Source organism: Pinus tabuliformis, chromosome Q (genome assembly GCF_031772625.1).
Source record: "Pinus tabuliformis cultivar Carrire ecotype Pingquan chromosome Q, CPIR1, whole genome shotgun sequence".
Taxonomy (NCBI): domain Eukaryota; kingdom Viridiplantae; phylum Streptophyta; class Pinopsida; order Pinales; family Pinaceae; genus Pinus; species Pinus tabuliformis.
In genome coordinates this window covers 1,340,955,801-1,340,980,501 of record NC_142296.1, presented here as the reverse complement: position 1 = coordinate 1,340,980,501, position 24,701 = coordinate 1,340,955,801, and the positions used below count along the sequence as shown (strand labels likewise).

At 38.2% G+C, this 24,701-nt stretch overlaps 2 protein-coding genes across 4 annotated transcripts in view; one reads left to right on the top strand and one right to left on the bottom strand.

The window, feature by feature from the left end:
- Positions 1-5,381: 5,381 nt before the first annotated feature.
- On the bottom strand, positions 5,382-9,494 carry LOC149224820 (uncharacterized). Its single transcript, XM_089388290.1, has 2 exons — positions 8,188-9,494; positions 5,382-7,440 (listed from the first exon to the last, which is right to left on the bottom strand). The coding sequence occupies exons 1-2, from the start codon at positions 9,492-9,494 to the stop codon at positions 5,382-5,384; spliced, it is 3,366 nt and encodes a 1,121-aa protein (XP_089244416.1).
- Positions 9,495-13,557: 4,063 nt separating this feature from the next.
- LOC149224819 (putative carboxylesterase Os04g0669500) overlaps positions 13,558-24,701 on the top strand; it is a 378,827-nt gene continuing 367,683 nt past the window's right edge. Inside the window, exon 1 of one of the 3 annotated variants that reach the window (XM_089386291.1) lies at positions 13,558-14,200. In XM_089386291.1, the coding sequence (XP_089242417.1) occupies positions 14,050-14,200 (151 nt within the window). In that variant the 5' untranslated portion in view covers positions 13,558-14,049. Of the gene's footprint in view, positions 14,201-18,110; positions 18,739-24,701 lie in introns of those variants that run through there. The other 2 variants (XM_089386290.1, XM_089386289.1) reach the window with 2 other exon arrangements.

The window sequence follows — 24,701 nt, the reverse complement described above, 5'->3', positions numbered from 1 at the left end:
TTGCTTGAAGACTCACTGAAATGACAAAATTTGACCTTGACACTTCAAAATCACTTTGTAAGAGCATATTTGATCACTGGAGGAAGGCTGGAAAGATTGACACTAACAGAAGTGATATGACTGAAGATACAAGAACAAATGCATGAGATTAACCTTGAAAAGAATATGATAAGAACTAAGTGTTGAAAATTTAGCAACCATTTACAAATGAAATAATACAAACACAATTGGAGCTAATTAGGTGTAGCCTAGGTGGTTAAGAGGAGTTGTTATCAATGTCACCTGATTAAAAACATATTCATGACATGTTTGCCTCTTCTAGGTCAGTTGGTATTGGTAAGGTAACCCAAATGGTTGAGTGATTTGAGATTTAAGGAATAGATCTTGGGGTCGATCCTCCGTGCTAGTTATCTTTGTTACGTGCCTTGATTGATGTCCCTACTAAGTCAAGGATTGTAATAAATGTTGATAGGTTTACACTAGGTACCATCGACAACATGTAGGGAAGTTCCTTTTTGAGAGAGAGAGAGAGAACTGGGTATGATCCATTACATGTAGGGAAGTGCCTAAGGTGAGAGAGAGAGAGAGTTGGGTACCATCCATTACATGTAGGGAAGTGGCTAAGGTGTGTGTGTGTGTGTGTGTGAGAGAGAGAGAGAGAGAGAGAGGAAGTGTCATTCATTACATGTAGAGAGTGCCCTAGAGATAGATAGAGAGAGAGAGAGAGAGGGAAGTGCCATCCAGAGGGAGAGAGAGAGAGAGAGAGAAGTTCCATCCATTACATGTAGGGAAGTTCCATTCATTACATGTAGAGAAGTGCCCTAGAGAGAGAGAGAGAAACCTTAGCTAGGGAAACCAAGATATTCCTAGCTAGGAATCACTCCCAACCAATCATGGTTTGCTATCTAAGTGTGCTCATGCAAGGCACTCCTCTAATTGTGTGTCACATGTTCTCTCATGTGTGCCAATGTGGCCACTAATCTCTAATGTTCCTCCTTAAAATATGTGTCTAGGTCTATCACCAATGAAATATGCTTTTCAACCCAAGCATCCTCAAGTCAAATGTCTAACTCCAAAGGTGCATATAACATTGTCCCAGGCACCAAGGATTGAGTGCCTTCCTCCAAGTACCCATTGTTCCTCCTCCTAGGTAAATGCCTCCCCTAGTTCACTAATCAAATCCACCATTGTGTGCACCCAAATGGTTAGTCAACATGCTAAGTAGGGTAACAACCTACTTGGTAAGGGTGCCATGTCGACACTCTATCCAAGTTCCAACATCCATCCAAAATAGCCATCCATATGTCCATGAGTCATTTCCAAACTTAACCATCCATCCAAAATTAGCTAGGTGATCTAGTGTTCTCTTAGCAAAGGTGAAAAGACTTTTGGAGTATTCCTAGTGGATAATACTCTTGCTTTCTAATAAAAGTGTTTTTTGCAATAACTCCAATGCCTCCTCAACACTGGAAAAATCCTCCTCCATAGTGATATAACATCATTCATACAATGTGAGATCCATAGACATAAATACATGTTCGCACACTAATGGATGCCAAATTGACATCCTTTCAGCACCCATTCACCACCTCTTTGATACCTTTCTCCTACCTCCATATTGTATTATAACCCATGTTACTCACAATGATGCATTTTTTTTACCAATGAACAATATTTATCTAATTATGCCACTTTTAGTGCTCATTCTTATGTATAAATGAAAGAATCTATCTTTTATTCTATCTAATGAGATTTTATGATAAATACTTCAGACAGAACCATAAAGGAACCCTTGGAGATGACAAAAAAAGATTTGAAGAAGTTCATTTGTTGTAACACCTGTGTGTTTCTATAACATCTTTACTTTACAACACCATTAGCCTTTATTATTGCAACACCCTAGATCACATTAATACAACACCTTCAACATGTCATTGTTGTCACACTTTCGTGTTACTGCAACAACTTACTAATGCAACAACATATCCAGAAGTACCAATGTCGCACCATGTTGGAGTATCGATGTTGCAACACATCTAAGCTAATGCTGTAACACTGTGACACACCAATCACATAAGCAACTGTCGTAACTCCTTGTACAATTGTAGTAGCATGAGAAAAATCAATTATTGGATGTACAATTGTCACTACTAGGTACCCAATAAGGGGATCAACCACTTCATTACCCAATGGAGGAAACAATAAGGGTGGTTGGTCATTCAACTTGGATAGCTTGACCAAAACTAATTTGGTTCAACCTCCTTCCTATTGTGGTGGTTGAGTGAGTCAACAAATGTTTGATTTTTCCATTTTTTGACTATGTTGTTGTAGCGAAGGGAGAACAACTTGTGAAAAATATATTCTCATGGTTGTCCCTTGATTTCATGACCAATTTGGGAGATTGAAGTATTATATAAATACCCTTCTCTACTTAAGGCAAGGGAGGGAGAGAATGAGGAGAAGAATGTTATAATTATGATTTTTGTTAATTAAAAAGATTAATGGTTCCTATTCCATTTCTATTATGTGTGTGCAATATGTTGATATTATAGGTGTGCTACTGTAAGTTTAACAAGTGCCTCATCTTTTTTTTTAACGAGTGCCTCGTCTAAGGAGGTAGGGACCCCTCTTAGCCATGTATTTCCTGTATTATAGCTAGGGTTGTTTATATATTCAATTACATCTTATTTAATTTGATTATTTACTCTGTTTCTTAATTATTCAACCTACTACAACTCATTAAGCAATTTACTCTATTTCCCAATTAACAATTCCTTTGCAATTACTATTTTTTCTAATGTTGCATGTTGATCGAATTAAGCAGTGATTCATTTTGTTTTCTAGATTTTACAATATCAACTTCAATTAAGCTTATTGAGATAGGATTCATGTATTACAATTTTCCACTATTTCTAGATATCATCAATTCATGCTGCAGAGTTTGGGAGTGAGTAGTTAGCTTGATCAAGGCATCCATTTACTTTCCTATCTATATGTTTAACTTCTAGCAGAGTGATTTACTTTCCTTCTTGTGTGTTTACCTTCTATCAGAGTGATTTACTTTCCTGCTTGTGTGTTTACATTCTAGCGAGAACGTTTTAATTTCCAGCAACGTGATTTACTTTTTTGCAAGAGTGTTGTAGTTAGCCTTTTAATTCTCGCAAGTGTGAAATGTAATATTTCAATTCCTATAAGTGTGAAGTGTGATATTTCAATCCTTGCAAGTGTAAGCCTTTCAATTCTTGCAAGTGTGGCTTGATGACTTGTGAAAGAACATTAACATCCAATTCTATCATACTAAATTAATATTACAATACAATTTTCACTAAAAAAATTGTATTATCATATGCGATATAGATTGTTTCATCATATGTTTAATATCCCCACAATTTGCAATCCATTTTTGAGTAGAAGTGGATGATCAAAGAGTAGTGTGTGGAATCACCACCCTTGTCTTCAAATAGATCACTATTTCTAAGGTGTTAGTGTTTTTTCACATGTTTAGTAGCCCCATAATTTGCAATTCATTCTTGAGTATTAGTAAAGGGACAAAGAGTAGCGTGTGGAATCACCAACCTTGTCTTCAAAGAGATTGCTATTTCCAACTGAAGATGAAGGTGCTGAAATTTGGATATATGTCCCTCCTTATGGCAATACAATCATATTGGCCTCTTATTTTCATAAAACTTGGAAGTGTTCCTTGGAAACTAATGCATACACGAGGAGGGAATGACTTTAGGGGTTGGCATGCTCTTGGGGCGACAACTTGCCCAAGTTCCTCAAGGTGACTTGATCCTGGAGTAGATGAAAAAATACATCTTCCAAACGAGGGGATGTTGATTAAGGAATAAAAAGAGGAATGCTATAAAAAATAATAACATTTTTTTTGAAGGCAAAAGATAAATTATTAAGAAAAATATTGATATATTCAAAGTTCTTTTTCCCTTTACCACTACTTGTAATAATGTTTGGCTTGAAGTTTTTTGACCTAGAAATATATTCCCTAGTTGTAGCAAAACCCACCATTTTGGGCTAGGAGCATTGCGTTTCAAGTCTATTGGCTTGAGTGGTGTCCATTGCACCAAATAAGGGTGTGGGAGGAATCCCAAATCCATTTTCCACTTTTATTCCTTATTGTGTGATGGACAAAGTTGGGTTCTATGTATATAATGATTAATCTAAAATGAGATCATAATTGTCATTAGTTGTATCTAGAAGAAATCTAAAGATATCCATAAACCATTATTTCTAGGTAACATTGTCATTTGAATAACCATGCATGATAATCAGCTCTTTTAAAGCGAGGAAAAAACCATTTTCTATTCTTGGATGCCATAATACCACTAAAGATTTGTAACAATTTGTCATTAAAAAAAGGAGAAAATGACACGTGACAACAACAAAAACATTCTTAAATTTAGCAAAAATCTAAGAAACATTGTAAGTAGGGGTGCACTAGTGAAGATAAAGGTATAAAAACCTTATGAACTGCTTGTTGTTCCAAAAAAGCGAGTTGAAAATCGTAATTTCATGTTGAAAAACAATGTTGAGGAGCATTGGATAGAGGAAGAAAAATCGGTAGTAACTTTGAAATCATGTTAGAGATCACGAGGTAGTGGATTTCTAGCGATTTTTGTAAAAAACCTTGATCCAATAAGACAAACAGTGTTGAAATATAACAATGTTGTGATGATAAACACAGTATACACATACTGCATACCAAAAACACATAAGAGTTCAAGATAGTGTGTAGTAGGTAGGATTTCCTTGAGCTTATGAATAATTCACTTGAAGAGATTATTACAAATGAGGTGATTGGGGTGTATTGATACCAATTGCTCAATGTTTAGGCTGTTAGCTTTTAAAGGGAGAGTAAGCCAAATTTATTGCATTGATAGACACTTTCTATAGGTCAATATGAGGGAGATGTATTCCTTCAATACTCAACATGGAGTTGACATGTGAAATTTTAAAACAATATTAACTACAAAAAAATATTTCTATATAAAATATCTTAGTAAACACCTTAATCAATATAATTTTCTGCCAACTTCATATATATATATATATATATATATAGAGAGAGAGAGAGAGAGAGAGGGATTTTCTTACGATAGCCACTTTCTTTTTTTTCCACTGGAAAAATCAGTAACTTTCATTAATGTTTGAAAATTACATAAAGCAGATGCCGAGGCATTACTGGATTGTTCATACAAAAGTCACCCCATCAAGGTGTTGTTCTGTAAGTATAAGCAGACTGTTCTGTGTACATTCATCTGACTGTGCATTCTATCTATTGTCCGAAAGAGGACTCTGGTAATAAACATAATATCCATGTTCTATATATGTCTAATAACAAAAAGCAAAAACGCCATTGACCATCAGCTGTTGGGACTGTTGTCCCTTTGTTCTCTTTGATCGATGAATGGCCTGTGGTAAAATTGATACTCCTCTGCTCCATTCTGTTCCACTATTATCCTCTCGCCTCTGGGAAGTAACGAGGCCTCTTTGGATAATTTGTCAGCCTCGCTGTTATGCTCTCTGTAAATATGTAAACATGTGCAATGGTTAAAAGCAGCTTTGAGAATGTGAGTATCATGTAATAAATTGCTGAGAGTGTGTGTATGACAAGTAGTGATATTGTTAATCCAATTAACAACCACCAATGAGTCCCCAAAAATATTGATTCTTGTATGATGATGGGATAATGCAAAATGTAGTAGATTGTGGACAGCAGAGAGCTCAGCGAAATTATTTGATCCATTGCCAAAGCCTATTTTAGCGAGGTATCGATGGTGTTCATTTATGTGCAATACAAAACCCCCGCCACATCCATCCTGATTAGCTGCTCCGTCGAAGAATGCCCACGGGATGGTTCTATCAATATTGGGCATGGGCTGTATGGATCTCGGTCTCGGGGGAGGAGGGTCTGGTAACTCATGATATGCAGCAATGATGGTGGCCTCAACCCGGTTCCATGATATCAGACGATCTTCAAATATAGCCCGATTTCGAGCAAGCCATATATGCCAAGTAGCCACAGGCGGAAGGTTTTGTAATTTAGTGCCCGGATGACATTGTGACCAAGTATCCCAAGCACTCTTAATATCGATCCCTTTCCAATTGGCTGCGATACCCAATAGATTACAGATGTTGTTCCAAAGATTGAGGATGACAGGGCATAGGAGGAAAATATGATCCTGAGTCTCCGATGCATTTTTACAGAAGATACACCATGATGGGCCAAAAATGGCTCTGCGAGTGAGATGATCCCCTGTGGGTACATTGCCGTTTAGTGCACACCAGAGGAAAAGCTTGGTTCGTGGAGGTGCCTTGAGCTTCCAAATGGATTGCCACCATGACTGTAACGCTTCAGGCATTCTGTGAGAAATGAGAGCAGTGTATCCAAATTTTGGCGCATATATACCATGGTCAGCAATGCACCAGATAAGTTCATCCGGTCCTTGTTTTATCCGAATGTGAGATTCAGTCAATGATTCAGTATAGCGATCCCATTCCTGATGCCATTGTAGCGGGAGATCCAATTGCTGAGCGGATTTCCAGGCCTGGGAAAAAATATCAGTGCGCTGTTGGTCTGCGATCTGTGCAAAATGTCGTATATCCCGGGCCTGAAGGTGCATAATAAGATCTGGATTAAGGATATGTCTACCCCCACAGTTAATCCAAGGGTCCAAACCAATTCTGCCCGTCAATCCATCATTAATGCGCCAAGCAAGATTATTCCGGATGAGAGGAAGGGATTGAATCAAAGCCTTCCAAACCGATGAGCATCCCATTGTTGACCAAGTAGGGAAGCGGGCCCAATCCATAATATTATGAGGCCAAATGTATTTAAAATAGACTACCTGTGTCCAGAGATTTTGACCAGTAAGCAGAGTCCACCCCATCTTGGCGGCCAGTGCTTTTGCAAATTCAGGCAGTTCCTTTAGTCCCCATCCTCCCCATTTTTTGGGCAATGAGATTTTCTTCCATCCGATCCAAGCAAATACTCTTTTATCCTGACTCCCATTCCAGAGGTATCGGTTGCATAACTGTTGTAGCCGCCCCAGGATGTTCCTGGGTATCCAGGCTAGGGCCATCCAGAACACCGGGGTGGCTTCTAAAACAGACTTGATGAGCACCAGTCTACCAGCCCTGGAGAGATATCTGAAGCTCCATCCTGTGAGTCTTTTTTCCAATTTGGCCACCAACCAAACCCAGTCAGCAATCCTTTGACAAGTAGGTTTCAGATTGAAACCCAAATATTTAAGACCTCTATCCAGGGGGTGGACCGAGTAAGGAAATGCTTGAAGGCCAGTCTGGGTCTCCTGTACAGATGTGCGTGCACAGGTAATGGTTGATTTCAACTGGTTTGTCATCATACCCGTGGCAGAGGAAAAAAGAAGAAGGATCTTTGAGAAAGATCGAGTGTCACGAACACTGCCATTGAGAAGTATAAGAACATCATCCACAAAGAGTACATGAGTGAGATAGCAAAGATAAGTTATGCGGAGGCCCCCTATGTCTCCAGATCACTTGGCCGCTTCCATGAGGCGGCTGAGACCTTCCATGACCAATAGGAAGAGAAGGGGCGATAGAGGACACCCCTGTCTCAGACCCCTCTCCGAATGGAAAAAATCTGTGGCCGAACCATTGATAAGAATACTGAAAGATGGAGTGGTAATGCAGGCCATGATCCAAGAAATGTATGCATGAGGGAAACCCAGATGGATGAGGATCATTTTGAGATAGAGCCAGCTGACACGATTAAAAGCTTTTGACAGATCGATTTTGAGGAGGATGGCTTTTAAGTTCTTCGACCAGATGGAATGGAGGGCTTCTTGTGCGAGTCCAATGGCCTCATGGATCTGTCTAGATTCGAGAAAAGCAAATTGCTGAGGGGCAATGGACCGGGAGAGAATCGGTCTAAGACGATTTGCAATGGTCTTCGAGATGATTTTATAGAGGCAGTTACACAAAGAGATGGGTCTGTAATCATCAAAGGATGCTGGGGAGTCAGATTTGGGGATGAGAGCGATGAAGGTAGAGTTTATGGCATGATATAATGATCCAGAAGTCCTGCTTTCTTCAACCACCTGTAGTAAGTCCTGACCCAAAACATCGAAGAAAGCTGTGTAGAATTCGATGGTCCATCCGTCCGGCCCCGGGCTTTTGTCTTTTTTGAACCATTTCAGAACTCCTTCCAGTTCCTCGGCAGTGACCGGGTCAGTTAAGGTCTCCACATCTTCTTCCTCCACGAATCTCGGAAAGTGGTTAGCCACATTGATAATATCCAGTAAGTTTTCTTCTCGTGGACTCTTGTAGAGGTTCCTGAAATGAGTGATGCCCAGGTGAGCGAGCTTATTGAAATTGTCCGCTATTTCTCCATCCGGGGTAGGGAGCTTCCAGATAGTATTAGATACCTTCCTGGACTTTGCAAAGTTATGGAAAAACTTTGTGTTGTCATCCCCAGCTTGAATCCATAAAGCTCGGCTCCTTAATCTAATGGATTCCTCTCTCTCTTTGAGAATCTTGGCTTTTTGATTCTCAAGATCAATAAGCCTACATTTGTCTGCAGCAGTCATGAATCCTTGTCCTCTGTCATCGGTGAGTGAACATAAGTCCGCTTCAATATGGGAGAGCTGTGCTGTTTCACGTTCCAATTTCTCCCTTGCCCACTTGATAGTAATGTGTTTGATATCAGAAAGGTTCCTACAGAAACCTTTGGCAAGAGGGACAGAGTCATTGATGGGATGAGAGGCCCAGTGATCCTTTATTAGCTGAATATAGTCCGGATCCTTCAGCCAAGAGGAATTAAATTTGAAGGGTGCCTTGGGCTTCTTGGTAGGACCCTGAATCTCCAGGTATATAGGATTGTGATCCGATATTCCCCCCGAGCCAACCCATTGTCTGAAGAGATGCAGATGCTGAAGAAGAGGGCCCTTTAACAGAAATCTGTCGAGTCTGCGGGCAAGTGCAGCATCCCCCACCCTTCGGTTCCGCCATGTAGGAAGGAGTCGCTGCAAAGGAATATCCGAGAAATCTGATTGCTCCAGAAGATTAGTCATAAAATCCGTGATAGCGTCAATTTGAGCCTCAGTGCCCCATGATTCCCTGAAACCCAGAGAGAAATTGAGATCTCCTCCTATGATAACATGGTCTTCATTCAGCAGGGGGAGCTGAAGAGTATTCCGCCAGAATGATTCTCTCTGGGAGCATGGAGCATATATATTGACAATCCTGAGATCCATGCCAAGATCAGCCGAGAAGAAATCCAATCCAATGAACCCTGCACCTCCCCAGGTAGATATAGGATTTATGGACCGAGGGTTTAATCCAATGGCAAGACCCCCAGATCGTCCCACAGCATCATTTGCAAAAAAACTCCATCCTGGGACCAATGCTTGCATGACACGAATAATTTGATCAGCAGAGCATAGGGTTTCTTGTAGCATGATAATGTCGATAGGCTCAGTATCAATGAGCCGCTTCATGGCTAGTTTTTTGGAGGAACTAGCCAGTCCTCTACAATTAAAAGAAAGACACTTCATGGGGGAACACCTCTCGGGGTGTGTCCTGCTCTAAGAACCCCGTCAATGGTCGCTTGTCGGCCAGAGACCACCTCCGCCCCAGCCTGTTTGATGGCTTTAGAAAGATGTGATTTTCTCCCTCTGGTATGTAGTGATGCCCCCTCCGGTATGACAATGCCCAGACCCGAGTGACCGACTGTCTGCTCTTTTGATGGATTCCGAGACCGAAGGAAATAAGGGTGAGGAGGGGAGGATGGGCACGGGGAGGAGAAAGACTCGGGAGATGAAGTAGAGATAATAGGATCAGTGCATGCAAGAGGAGATGATAATGTGCAGGGAATCATGGATATATGAGCAGCTGGACCAGAGGCATGATAATCATCAAAAGACGAATGCACAGTAGGGAGAAAAGAAACAGAGATCATACCCGCTTCTGCCGCCGAACGAGCCCTAGTCCTTGGTGGCGAGGATCTCCGGATCCCAGCATCATCCGCAGGTGGAGAGGCCGAAGGGGCTGGTCCAGCAGAAGGAGGGCGAGATATGATGGGGGATGCCGTCCTGGTAGTCACCGGGATGTCGTCTTGGTAGTCACCGGGGTGCCTTTCACCGAATCTGCAGCTTTCTTGTTGAGTGGACAGTCCTTCGCGAGGTGTCCCACTTTGTGGCATCGTCTGCAACGGAAGGGTACCCCTTCATAGTCCAACAACTGAACACGAATGCACCTACCCCACTGAAGCGTGATCTGTTCCTCGAGTCCCTCTCGAGTGTCCAGATGAACCAAGATCCGTGCAAGTGTTCGATTCCCAGATTCCACATAAGTGCGATCGTAATCCAAATATGTCCCCAGGGCATTGCCAACCCTAATAAAGACTTCTTCGTCCCAGAATGGAATTGGTAGACCTGGAAGTCTCACCCAGATTGGTCCGGCACCGAGCTGTTCGCGTTCTGGATCGAAGAGGGGATTCCAGCGCTTGAGAAGGACCGGGGCCATTTCAATATGCCAATATCGGCCCAAAACGAGGTTTGTTTGACTGACCTTGGAGAATTTAAGAGAGAACCATCCTCTGGGGAGGACATGGACCTCTGGAAGGTCGAAAAGGACTCCACCCCAGATCTCTTTCACCCAAAGATTGAGCCTCTGCCTCGAGTATGATCGACCCCTGACGTGCCCTACCAACACGGTGTTCGCAATGTCCATATAGTCGCCTAGAGGCTTTTCTTCGTCGAATTTGATGGAGATGTCTCTTGCCGTCGATCTGACACACTTAACCTTTTTAGATCCGGATCGGGGGGCCGACGGATGATCCACCAGGGGATTAGTGATACCTTCCCGGGGAGAAGGGTTTGTGGGGAGGGTAGAAACCGCAGGCGTCTCAAAGCATCCGGAAGGGCGGATACCTGAGGCAGATGGATGAGACGCAGGAGTAGATGTCTGCGGGGGGTGAGGCACCGAAGGGATGGACGCCAGAGGGTCAAAAGCAGGCGATGGGGGAGTATGGGATGCCAGGAATTGTAGGGACCCAGGCGAAAGCGGAGGAACCTCGAAAGGCGGAGATACAGGAGGAAAAACTTCTGCAGATGATGGAACGGGATCCGGAAAAGGTTGATGCGCCGGAATGGAAGCGGATGCAGAATGGGGAAGCTGAGGGCGAGAGGTAAAATGAGGAACCCCGAAAATAATATTCTCCGGCGAGGGGTCCGCCGAATAATCCACCTCTTCATTCTCCCAGTTATCCATAACTGTTACAATGTCGGTAACTGAAAGGGACAGGCGAAGATTCCGATGGAGGAACTGCAGCTGTAGGAGTGCAGAACCGTGACCGCAGCAGATGTCCGTCGCGGAGCTATCGAACCCTATGCCCTACGAACCGTCGAGATCGATGCCCTACGAACCGCAGGAGTTGCGCATGAAACCCTAGCCCTGTCCTTTTCGCGAGCCCATCCCTCCTGAAGTTCGTCCATAGCCACTTTCTACTTCACATATAATTCTTTATTCTTTTAATACCTAGCATGAAGTTGACATATGACAATTAAAAAACTATTTCAATGGGCTATAAATAAGATACTTAATGTCCATATATATATAATGAAAATTGGGAAGTCTAAGTGCTTTAGGTTTTGTTTTCTTCATTGGAATTTGGTGAAATCATTATTTTTAGTTATTTGAGATGCATTTTTTAATGCATAATAAATTTAGAGCCTTGAAAAATCTTTGAGACACTTAGTTTATCTAGATTTAACAACTCAAATATGCCATTCAAACAATTTTTGGTTAGATTTTGAGAAAAAATCATTAATATGCCCGGGGAAAAATGGTTGGAACTTGGTGATTACAATTTTTGGTGAGATTGCTATTTTTCATTATTTGAAATGCGTTTTTGAATCCTTAAACAAATTTAGAGCTCTAGAAACCCCTCAAGACATTCAATCGATACAAATTTAACAACTCAAATGTGCCATTCCAACAATTTTTTTGTCCGATTTTGAACAAAACTCATAAAAGAAAAGAAAATATAGATCTTTTAGACAACACTATTGAAATAAAAAAATTCATATATATACATATATATAAATTCATTCATATATATAGTGAAAAAATTGTTATTAATAAAATACTTGAATGATATTTTGTTTAATGTATTATTCCATTATTAACATAGTTTACAACTAACATAAATGCATTTTAAGTTTGATCTATTATACACATCACAATTTGAGAAAAAGTGTGCAAGTTTAGGGATCATCATGTCATCAAAATAACTGGTTAAAGCCGTCCTCGTCCTCAGGCATGGAAATAAATCACTGACTATTTGCACTAGAACAACAAGCAATAAAAACGCAAAGGGAACTGTTCATCACACAAAACTAGTTTAGAGACGATCTGGAGGAAAGAGACCGCTTGCAACATGAAAATGTCATACTTTCAATGCGGGTAGGATATATCTGCCAAAAATTCCCGCACACACGACCAACTATTCAAGCAACAGACCCTAAATTTGTAGCCATCACTCCAAATGAGCCCCATGTGTAGCTACTCGAAAGAGTGCATATTTCGTATTCTGGGCTACAACAGAAGTAGGCAACCCTAAGGCTGGAGTTAGAGATAGAGAGTCAAATAGGTGACACCCAGACTAGAATGTTAATGGAAAGCATTGAACCATTGGTAATCTTGATAAATTATAAATTTAAGGTATATAACTTTAAGAATTTGATCCTAATAAATTATAGATTTAAATATTTAACGCTGATAGACCTCTCCTATATAAATGTCATTAGAATTTACTTATTATACTTTTAACCATTAAATTTTTTCACTAATTATACTTTTAACCATTAATAGAATTTAAATATCATAAGCACTGGTTTTATTAATAAAGGAACACTTTATAAATATTTTATTAACAAAGGAACACTTTTATGAGAAGTTTCAGTGTAAATCACATCATCAATCATTTGTCGACCTGTTTGGAACCAACAAAAAAAACAGTTTATAAATATTAAAACTTATAAATGGGATAGACAAATTTTTACAATCAATAAAATTCTCTCATTATAAATAGTATTTTAAAATACCACAATGTAATCCACTTTGAATATCCTTGTTTTGTTCACAAACATACCTAAGAGGCACATGCAAGTTGAGAAAGTAAAAATATTCACTTTTATGAGAAGAGTTTCGGCCTAAATCACATCATCAATCATTTGTCGCAGTTGGAACCAACAAAAAAACAATTTATAAATATTAAAACTTATAAATGAAATAGACAAATTTTTACAATCAATAATATTCCCTCTTTATAAATAGTATTTCAAAATACCACAATGTAACCTTCTCTGAATATCCCTGTTTTATTCACAAACATACCTAAGAGGCAGGTGCAAGCCGAGAAAGCACAACTCATAACCAATTTTTTGAAAAAACAAGAAAAAATAATAATTCAAAATAAACTCATAACCAATTCTTTGAAAAAACAAGAAAAAATAATAATTCAAAATGCAATCCATGTATAGCGAAAATATAGAAGAATGAATTCACAGTAATCAAATGTAATCTATGTATTCGGTGAATGTCGCTTTGCTCGAAAGAATTTGTTGTCCTGGGGGGTGTGCAGCTGAGCTGTTCTGCTCTGCTAGGGGACAACGAATTCAAACATAGTTCCCCTATCGTCAGATTCGCTTTGAATGAGCACTAATCCCGCAGCAACCTCCTCTTTGCTGGCATATCAATCAACCAGGGTTCAACAACTTTAGTGCCTGTACTGTGTGTTGAATACCCGCAACAGGCCAGGTTGCAATAAATAAAGCACGATTGAGCCCCGGCCCAGCGCGGCGCGGTCTTATGAAGTCTGATCTAACAAAACGGCAAAAGAATAAATTCATGGTCAAAGGGGCAGTCATTTGTATAAATGGACCAATGGGTGTGTAATAATCCTGAGTTGCATCCTTATTGTGTGCACATATAGGGGAATCACACTGGGAAGGACAGAACAGCTTTGCATTTGGAGAACCAAGCAAAGACATGGCCAAGAGAATTCTAATATTGTGGTTACATGGGCGTGGAGACTCCGGCCCCAACAATATGCCCATACGGCGCTTCTTTTCTGCTCCTGAATTCGGTAGTGCAAAATGGTTATTCCCCACCGCTCCCTCTCGGCCAATTACATACGCAAGTAAGTGCCCTTAAATCTTCTATTCTATTTCGATGTCACGGTTTCGAATCCAATGAATATCAAGTTTTTAAGTTTTATAATGAGAGGCGATTATATATAATTTCATGCTAATTGAACTGGCGATAATCACGGTTTCGAATCCAGCGGAGATCAGGTTTTTAAGTTGTGTAATGAGATGATTATATAGTATGCCCTGCTAATTGAACTGGCGATCTCTGTAAAGTTGAAGAAATGTTAGGTGACAGCACTTTCTGTTGTGCATTCTGTCCGAATGGTTTGAATCTCTTCAGGGTTGTTGTGATCAACTGGCCATCTCTGATCAATTTCTCAACAATTAAATGTATATTTATTGATTTTTGAAAGTGATTCCTTATAAGGCATCAGCATTAATCTGAAGAAGTTGGGTACCACAACAGGCTTGCTTGGCCCTGCAAAACGAACTTAACAGCGAGTCATTAACACGTACAGCTAGGCTTCCCTATCATTCTATCAAAGTCATCCTAGATTTGTAACTTTCTAACCTTTAGATGGATTGTCATGCCACCTAGGCTTCCCCTTATCATTCCATCAAAGTCATTCCAGATTTGTAACTTCTTTCTCTACCTTTTTTTCATGTGTCGTGGAATTGGACTTAGATGGATTGTCATGCCACCTAGGCTTCCCCTTATCATTCCATCAAAGTCATTCCAGATTTGTAACTTCTTTCTCTACCTTTTTTTCATGTGTCGTGGAATTGGACTTGGATGGATTTTCATGCCACCATAATCATCACGGTTGAAGCATGACCCATTAAATACAAGAATCAAGCTTTTCCATAAGTAAATTAGTATAAGCATAATAATTAAGTGGTTGGCAGGTGGATATGCATCAATTTATGAGAAACTTCAAAACACTTACATTAAAATACTTATTATACTTGCTGCATTATGGTATAACTCATTTAGTTTTATTGGCAATTTCAAGTTTTATTGGCCAGTGGTATGATCTTTAGCATGGTAAGATCGTTGCTTCATAGAATATATCTTTCCCAAGGAAGTGTTCTGTTGCTAAGAACCTGTCCAGTCTGGAGGCTATCTGCCTACTGCCTCCTCTTCTATTATTCTAGGTGTATTTTCCATTGATAGTGTTTATATCAATCAATTGTAGGGCTGTCTGGGTTTCCCTAAATCTCTCCATATCTGCATCCTCCCGTTGCAGTCCTCCTTTCTTTTCCGTTGTGGTTGTGATCATATTAAAATCTCCTGCTATCACCCATAGTTTTTATGTGTGCAGGTTGCCCAGTCGAAGCATCTGTGTTAGGAAGGCCTCTCTCTCTATCGGTATGTGAGGCCCATACACTGCTGATACAAGGAACCAGTCTTTATGTCCTATCATTCTGAATCTCCCTGAGAGAATCCTTCTCATTCCTATCCATAAGTCAACCATGACTTCTACTGGATTCCACAAGATTGCAATACCCCCTGCACTCCCTTTTGCATCCAATGTCATACTTTCATAAGAGGGCTTGATTTTTTTTAGAATTTCCTCCATTTTCCCTCCCGTTATTTTTGTTTCTTGAAGCAACATAATTTGAGGTTTTTCTTTTTTGATCCTCTCTGCCAGGTACCTTTGCTTACCCTTGCTGTTAAGCCCTCTTATATTCCATGATGTAATAATCATTGGGAAGGTTGGGTTGTTTGTTGGAAGACCGCTGAAAGCGGCACTACTCTTCCTGTATTGACTAACATTTCTCCCATTACTTGAATTGATTCTTGTAGGTTCTTTCGTCCTCGTTTTTCCCCTCTTTCCCTTTTTTTTGATGTTCTTGGCTATTGTCATGTTGTGTTCCTAACTGTTCATTCATCCCTGTAGTTCCGTGCTCCCGTTTTTCTTTGTATTTTTGGAATATCTCTTTGTATAATTTTTTATCTTCTTCTGGGATAAATCTCTCATCCAGGTTTCGCCACTTATCTAGTAGGTTTCTCAGAATTTCCTCTTCTGTTGTTGGGTCGTCCCCTTTATTTATGTCTACTTCCATTACTTCATTCTCCTGGTGTTCCTCCTTTTCTTTTCTCCCCTTTGCCTCTGTTTCTCCTTTAGCTTTCTGCTTGTTGCTATTGACGTCCTGATTTGTTCTACCTTCCTGATCTAGTTCCTCTTGGTAGTCCATACCTCGAGTTTCTTCCTCTCCTTCTTCTGTCTGCAATATTTCAAACCTATTTGTCTCTTTTACTTTGGTTTGCTGTTCTTTTCTACCTTCCTTAGGGGTTTCCTTGGTAGGTTGTTTCTTGGTTTTTATTTCTTGAAACCCCTCATTGTCTTTGGTGGTTTTCCTTTGTTGCTTAGTCTTTCTTTCCTCTTCCTCTGCATTTAAGGGGCATTCCTTGAAAAGGTGTCCATATTCATGACATTTTCTGCATCTAAAAGGTATGTGTTCATAGTCCAATGCTTGCTGCCAGACCTCTTCATGATATTCTAGTTCGACTGCCCCTGGTATAGGGTTTGCAATGTTCATATAAACACATATTCTTGCATACGAGGTATATCTTCCTCTTTTAGTTGATTCCGCTATCTTTACAAAGCTGCCTATGGTGTTCCCTATTCCTTCCAGTATCTCTGGGTCCCAGAAATCCATAGGTAGTCCAAACAGTCTAACCCATACAGGTGCTGCTAGGAATTTCTCTTTATCCGGATTATAGCATTCCTCCCAATACCTCATAAATAAACCTGCATTGTTATGGAAATATGGGCCATTTTCAAAAACTTTTTCTTTGTCTTGCAGGTTTGAGAAGATTACCGTAAAGAATCCTCGTGCGCCTAGCTTCAGTTCGATGTGGCCGCGTGGCTGCCATTTCTGCTGGATCCATCTTGTCAGTTCTTTCTCTGAGGGCCAGACTCCGATGAACTTGCAAATCATTGCATGGTCTTTCATGTAACTTCTGTACCTTTCCAGTTTGTTCATTGGAATAACAAACCTCAGTTTCTCCGCTGCACAGGGCAGACATTTTCCTTTACTTCCTGCTTGCCAGCGGGCTCCCAGGACTGGTCCTGGTGTCCTTTGTTCAACCTCCGCTTTGCTGTTGCTTGTTCCTTCTCCCGCTGTTGCGTCTCTATAGGAGGGGATCTCTCCCCTCCTAGTCTCCTTTGCCATTTCTGAGCCGCCTGTCCACTTCTTTCCGTGCCTTTCCGCTTGTTTTCGAGGTGTTCCGCGCCACCTACCTCATGGCCGCAAGGTCATTAGGGTTGCAGAGTTCCAAGAATCCCTCATCGTAGTTCCGACCTATTTCATCCTTATTATAAATTTAAATATTTAACGCTAATAGACCTCTTCTATATAAATGTCATTAGAATTTACTTATTATACTTTTAATCATTAAATATTTTCGTTAATTATACTTTTAGTGATTAATAGAATTTAAATATTATAATCGCTCTCTTTTTTTTTTTGGTAGGTAAGCACCCACAAGTATTTGAACCAGTGACTTATCGCAAGGAGTGCCTTAACAGTGCACCCATTCATCGTCAATCCAAAGCCCCGTAGGCTATAATCGCTCGTTTTATTAATAAAAAAACAATTTATAAATATTTTATTAACAAAAGAACATTTTTATGAGAAAGGTTTTACATCATCAATCATTTGTCGACGCTTTTCGAACCAACAAAAACACACTTTATAAATATTAAAACTTATAAACAAGACATACAATTTTTTATAATCAATGAGATGCTCTCGTTATGAATAATATTTCAAAATACCACAATGTATTCCACTTTGAATATCCCTGTTTTATTCACAAACATACCTAAGAGGCACGTGCAAGCCGAGAAAGCAAAAATGTTCAACTCATAACCAATTCTCAAAAAAAAAAAATTCAAAATGCAATCCATGTATAGCAAAAATATAGAAGAATGAATTCACACTAATCAAAATGATCGAAATGTAATCTATGTATTCAGTGAATCTAGCTTTGCTCGAAAGAATTAGTTGTCCTGGGGTGTGCAGCTGTTCCCCTCTCCTAGGGGACAACGAATTCAAACATAGTTCCCCTATCGTCAGGTTCGCTTTGAATAAACACTAATCCCGCAGCAACCTCCTCTTTGCTGGCCATATATAAACCAACCAGGGTTCAACAACTTTAGTGCCTGTGCTGTATGTTGAATACCCGCAATAGGCCAGGTTGCAATAAATAAAGCACGATTGAGCCCCGACCCAATGCGGCGCGGTCTTATGAAGTCTAAGCTAACAGAACTGCAAAAGAATAAATTCATGGTCAAAGGGGCAGTCATTTGTATAAATGGACCAATGGGTGTGTAATAATCCTGAGTTGCATCCTTATTGTGTGCACATATAGGGGAATCACACTGGGAAGGACAGAACAGCTTTGCATTTGGAGAACCAAGCAAAGACATGGCCAAGAGAATTCTAATATTGTGGTTACATGGGCATGGAGACTCCGGCCCCAACAATATGCCCATACGGCGCTTCTTTTCTGCTCCTGAGTTCGGTAATGCAAAATGGTTATTCCCCTCCGCTCCCTCTCGGCCAATTACATACGAAAGTAAGTGCCCTTAAATCTTCTTCTATTCTATTTCGATGTCACGGTTTCGAATCCATTGAATATCAAGTTTTTAAGTGATATAATGAGAGGCGATTATATATAATTTCATGCTAATTGAACTGGCGATATCACGATTTCGAATCCAGTGGAGATCAGGTTTTTAAGTTGTGTAATGAGATGATTATATAGTATGCCCTGCTAATTGAACTGGCGATCTCTGTAAAGTTGAAGAAATATTAGGTGACAACACTTTCTGTTGTGCATTCTGTCCGAATCGTTTGAATCTCTTCAGGGTTGTTGTCATCAACTGGCCGTCTCTGATTAATTTCTCAAGAATTAAGTGTATTTTCATTGATTTTTGAAAGTGATTCCTTATAAGGCATCAGCATTAATCTGAAGAAGTTGGTACCACAACAGGCTTGCTTGGCCCGGCAAAACGGCCTAAACAGCGAATCATTAACACGTACAGCTAGGCTTCCCCTATCATTCCATCAAAATCATTCCAGATTTGTAACTTTTCTAACCTTTTTTTTCATGTGTCGTGGAATTGGACTTAGGTGGATGGATTGTCATGCCACCTAGGCTTCCCCTATCATTCCATCAAAGTCATTCCAGATTTGTAACTTCTTTCTCGACCTTTTTTTTTCATGTGTCGTGGAATTGGACTTGGATGGATTGTCATGCCACCATAATCATCACTGTTGAAGCATGACCCATTAAATACAAGAATCAAGCTTTTCCATAAGTAAATTAGTATAAGGATAATAATTAAGTGGTTGGTAGGTGGATATGCATCAATTTATGAGAAACTTCAAAACACTTACATTAAAATACTTATTATACTTGCTGCACTATGGTATAACTCATTTAGTTTTGCTTTTGATAGTATATTAGTTTGTCTTTGACCAATTATTTTTGTCATCTATCTATAGTTTAACATTAGGAAATCAATTTTTATTATTATTTAAATTTATTTATTTATAAATTAATTGGTTGAGGTCTTATAATAAGCTTTTTATTAACTTCTTAATTTAATAGTTGCTATTTTTTTTGTTTTATTTCCCTTTTATTTAATTTTATGATTTTTTTTTTATTTAACTTTTTGATTTTTTAGAAGTAAAAGGAAATAAGAAAGCCTATAATTTTTTTTGATGATTTTTTAAAAAACTTTTTGTGAAAAAAACCTATAAAAAATAAATATTAATCTTGATTTTATAAATGATTTGTGATCTAATAAATTTTATTAGAAAATTGTTAATTTTTAATTTTCTATTAAAACATAATATATAAAATCCATATCAATATAAAAAAATAATCCATTCAAAGGTGGATGTGAAATTTTAATATTACTTTCATATAAATGAAATTAAATATAATTTTTTTCCTAATTAGAACTGTTTCTAGGCTAAGTGGAAGTGGAAGAGGACTCTAATTGGTCTAAAAATTATGGATTTAGCTCCCTTGGATAAGATCATTGCCAACATTTGGATAGGTTACTATATTTTTAATGAATTACCTAAAAACATATATGACTTCCAAATCACCATTCTTATTCACACTCTAGTATTTTATATGTAAATCCAATATAAATTGCCCAAGTTGTTGAGAGATTGGGATTTGTCGTTGTATCAAAGTTGAATTTAGGATTCAATGATATTTTATGAATGATATCCGACGCTAGGTGTCCAAGGGAACTGGCTTCAAATTCTGAATTGGCTTCCTCAAGAACTGGCTTCAAATTCTGAATTGGGCTTCCTCATCCATTAGTATTAGTCAAGTATTACAACATTTGCTATTCTTAGAATTTAATTATTTTCAATTGGTATCTATAGGCTATACTTTGACGTAATTTAGGAACTACAAAGATGAATATGAGATATATAAAATGTGCAATTATTCTTGTACTAATTGTTGCACTACAAATAGATGCAAATACTCTCTTTTTTGGGGAAAAGAAGAGTTGCCACTTATTGATTCGTCCATTCCAGTGAAAGCTCTCGAGTTTGGCTGGGCACTTTTAACACCGCCAAAGATGCCCTTCTCTCTCGCAGAGATAAATTTTGGAGTTGTTTAACGAGGCGGAGGAATTGCCCGGACGACCAAAAGTGGCCGGAATCCGGGCAAAAAAATTTCAAAAAATCTTGTAGAGGAAATGTTTGAATCGTGTTTTTGATGGTGGAAATGGATTAAGCACCATCAAAAACGTCTAGGACACCTAAAATTTTGAAGTTTAACAACTATAACTTGCATTTACAAAAATCCTTGCCGGATTTTCTCTAAATATAACCGGAATTTCCATAACTTTCCGGGCAACTCCTCTGCCTCGTTAGACTATGCGAATTTTTTTCCTTGTTTTTTTCCGAAGGATAGTTTTGAATTGGTACTTTTTTCCTTTTTTACCAAATCTAATTTTAAAAGAGAGTTTTGTTATTTGGAATGCAAATTTGTTTTAGACAACTTAAACCTCTGAGGTTCACAACGAATAACTAGTTTGTAATTTTTTTGAAAATTTATATATTTACCTAATTTTATAAACTTGTTTCATCTAATTGAAGTAAACCACATCTTCTTTATTCACATGCCTTATTAAATCCAAATATTTTTATTTATCTTAGCCCAATTACATTTGATTATCTTATTACATTATATTTTCTTTATAGTTTACAGTGTAATAAAAAAAATTTAAAGTGTGAATATATGAAGATTGTATGTGAAGATTTTTATTAAATTTAAATTTAATAATAAAATATTAAAATGTTTTTTTAATGGTTGAAATTGTATAAGTTAAGTGGTATAAGATTTTTAAATATATTGAATAGATTTATTTAAATAATAATGATTCTAATTCAAAATTAAAATATAAACTATTTAATTAACATTGTTACTATTTTTTTTTTAAATACTATTACTAAATTATTATTTTTAAATGATAGAGAATTAATAAATTTAGCATCTCAACAGAATTCATAAAGACTTTGATTTTTGTTCTATTTCTATTAATTACAACAGTGAGCACAAAACAAACTCGCCTAGATTGCCATAATTTCAGCCTCAATGGATCCATTATTTTTTCCCAAAAATCAATGGATATATTATTTTTTCCGAAAAATTGGGTCAATGGAAGAAGAAGAAGAAATTATTTTAATGTCCACTAGGCTAAAGATAGCTTATGGGACAGATTGCTTCTTCATCTACTTGATGTATCGACCCTTTTCTGTGAAGCTTCAAAATAAATGCTCCCAGCTTCTCGACAAACCCCTCGCTAAATAGATTATCCCAAGAGCTAGCTGCCAACATATTTGCATAACTTTCCCTGTTGTCTTTGAAGGCCTCACATTCTAAAATGTAATGTTTTTCTGTTTCCACTTTTCCGGAAGAACAAAAAATGCATACTCTTTCCTTCCACACTTCCTTGGCCTTTTTTAGTGCCTTGTTTCACAACGGAGTTGATGAGAATTAGTCCTTAACTGAGCAATAAGAATTTTGGCTCTCCAAGAGATATTGGCCTCTATGTATGCTTTTGGTTGATGACTATGAGTGGGATTAAATGCTTCAATATATTAATTTTTCTTTCTTCCTAGCTCCTTATCCCAAGAACGCTTGTGGAACTTTTCCATAACAAAAGCTTTTATCTCTTTGCTGTTTATGGGACACACGTTCAAGCAAATACCCCATTTACTAAACCATTTGTTATTTTGCCGCATCCAAGTTTTTTTGCTCTTGCACAATCTATCATTAAAGACAACCTTAGGCCATCTACCCTCTTCCATTTGCTCAATTTTTTTTAAATACCTTATGACTCGCACCATAGCAATTGCTTCAATGGGAGCAGTGCCAGTTTCACTTAACAAGATATCATAAGGAACTGCACTTTTAATCTTAAATTTGTTTGTAATCAAACGCTTCTGAATTTTCTCAATTTGTCTCCACTGCATGTTGGATGTACTGCTGGCCCATAGTTCACAACCATAAAGAATCACCAGAATCACTAGAAGCCCAAAAAGAGTTTGAGTGGTTTTCCAGTCCCATAACTCTGCCTCTCTACACCTATTTTGAAAAGCATAAAATGCTTTCCAACCCCCCAAAGTTCTTTTCTTTCTACAACCATTCTAGCTTAGATTTTTGTTGAAGTCAATTCCGAGGTATTTGTAATCCGCAACTTCTTCTAGATTGTTGCCTTCAAAGTAGAACTTATGCTGGTTATGTTTTTTTTTCTTAGAGAAGACCACTACTTTCGTTTTAATGATATTGACTTGCATCCCCACATTTCTACAAAAATGCTCAAGGGATAGTAAGTGCTCTTGCAAACCAAGAGCCGATTTAGCAATAAGAATAAGGTCATCTGCATACAAAAGAAGCCTTATAACAAACTTGCCCAAATAGATACCATCACCCCCTTGCGAATTTAACCACTCCTCAAGCTTGTTGATATATAAACCAAAAAGGGTAGGAGACAGTGAGCAACCTTGCTTGACCCTGATATTGCTTCTAAAACTTTCAGAAATCCCTGCTGAAGTTCTAATTTTGACTTTCACCTCTTCATACAGCCTATGCACAGCTGCTCTCAAATGTTTAAGAACTCCAAGTTCCTCCATTCCGTACCAAAGCTTATCCCTAGGAATCGAGTCAAACACTTTTATGAAATCAATAAAGCAACAAAAGACTTCTTCCTTTTTCTCCCAAACTTTTTCAATGATGTGCCTTAAAGTTATACAATGATCAATTGTGGAATGTTTAGGTCTAAAACCCGCTTGCCCTTTAGCACGCTTATCTCTTTCTTCTGCCCACTTGTTAATTTTGTTTTCTAGCATGCTTCCAAATAGCTTTGCAAACAAAGGGTTTATCATGATGGTCCTATAATTGGAGGGATTATTGACATTACCACTCTTGAAAAGAGGTATTTCCAGATTAGTTGTCCAATCTGTGGGGAGCCCTTGTTGTATGATGTTGTTGAAGATTTTTGTAATGTGAGGTTCAAGAATCTTTGAGCCCCACTTTAGATATTCTGCTTGGAGTTCAGCTAAGTCTTTTGCTTTTCCAACACCCAACTTCTTGATACCCATCTCTACCTCTTGTACCGTGAAGAGTTCAGTATCAGTGTTGCCCAGGGGGGAGGGTCAACCTTGGGAACCTGCTCATTGAGTTGTCTTGCATAGTCAAACCATTTAGAAGCTGTAATATTATTTCTAATTTGTATCTTTTTCGGTTGGAGCTCCTTTCAAAATAATTTGGGATTATTTTTCCCAAGGAAGATTAGTTCTTCCCTCCTTGGAACCACGAAATCGACTTTTTTCTTGCTTAATAACTGCTTGTAAGCTTTGAGCTTTATGTTATCCTTATTTGACTCTTTCCACATTCTCCTTGCCTTTTTGCATTCCTCGTCAAACCAAGCATTAACTGGAAAGAAATTTGTTTCAAACTTCTTAATTTTTGCTCTTTGAATTATATTAATTTACTTGTTGGTAAAAAAATGATTCCCTAACTTAAACTTATCACTAAATAAAGTTATATAGTTTCATAACAGTTTCACCTTCCAACCATCCAAATTTCAATTTCCCTATATTTAAACTGAGCAACAGGTACTAGCTACTACGTAGCACTTGTTTCATGATACATGTCACATTGCAGGCAAGATTAAAAACAATCATAAAAGTTAATTAAATTATAACATTGTTTTAAGTTATTATTATTATTATTATTAATTATAAAAAATTAAGATACAAGTTGAACATATATACATTTAAGAAAACATTAACAAGATTCTTAATCATCGAGATTCATTCTGGCTTAACCATAGAGATGGATCGACTTTTATTACAATACCATGGGCCAATAACATAGCTTATAAATACCACATGCCCCAAAAGCCATGACTCATTTCATATGACACTTGTTCATATGACATTTTTTTAACTAATCAATTTAATTAAAATGATAGAAAGGGCATAACTACTTTTCAGATA

Excerpts from the sequence above, each read along its gene's own strand:
- LOC149224820 (XM_089388290.1), bottom strand. The coding sequence starts at position 9,494 with ATGAAGCGGCTCATTGATACTGAGCCTATCGACATTATCATGCTACAA. Across the intron at positions 7,441-8,187 it reads CTGGAAGGAGTTCTGAAATG|TGTTCGTGACACTCGATCTT; the intron begins GTTCAAAAAAGA and ends TCTCAATGGCAG.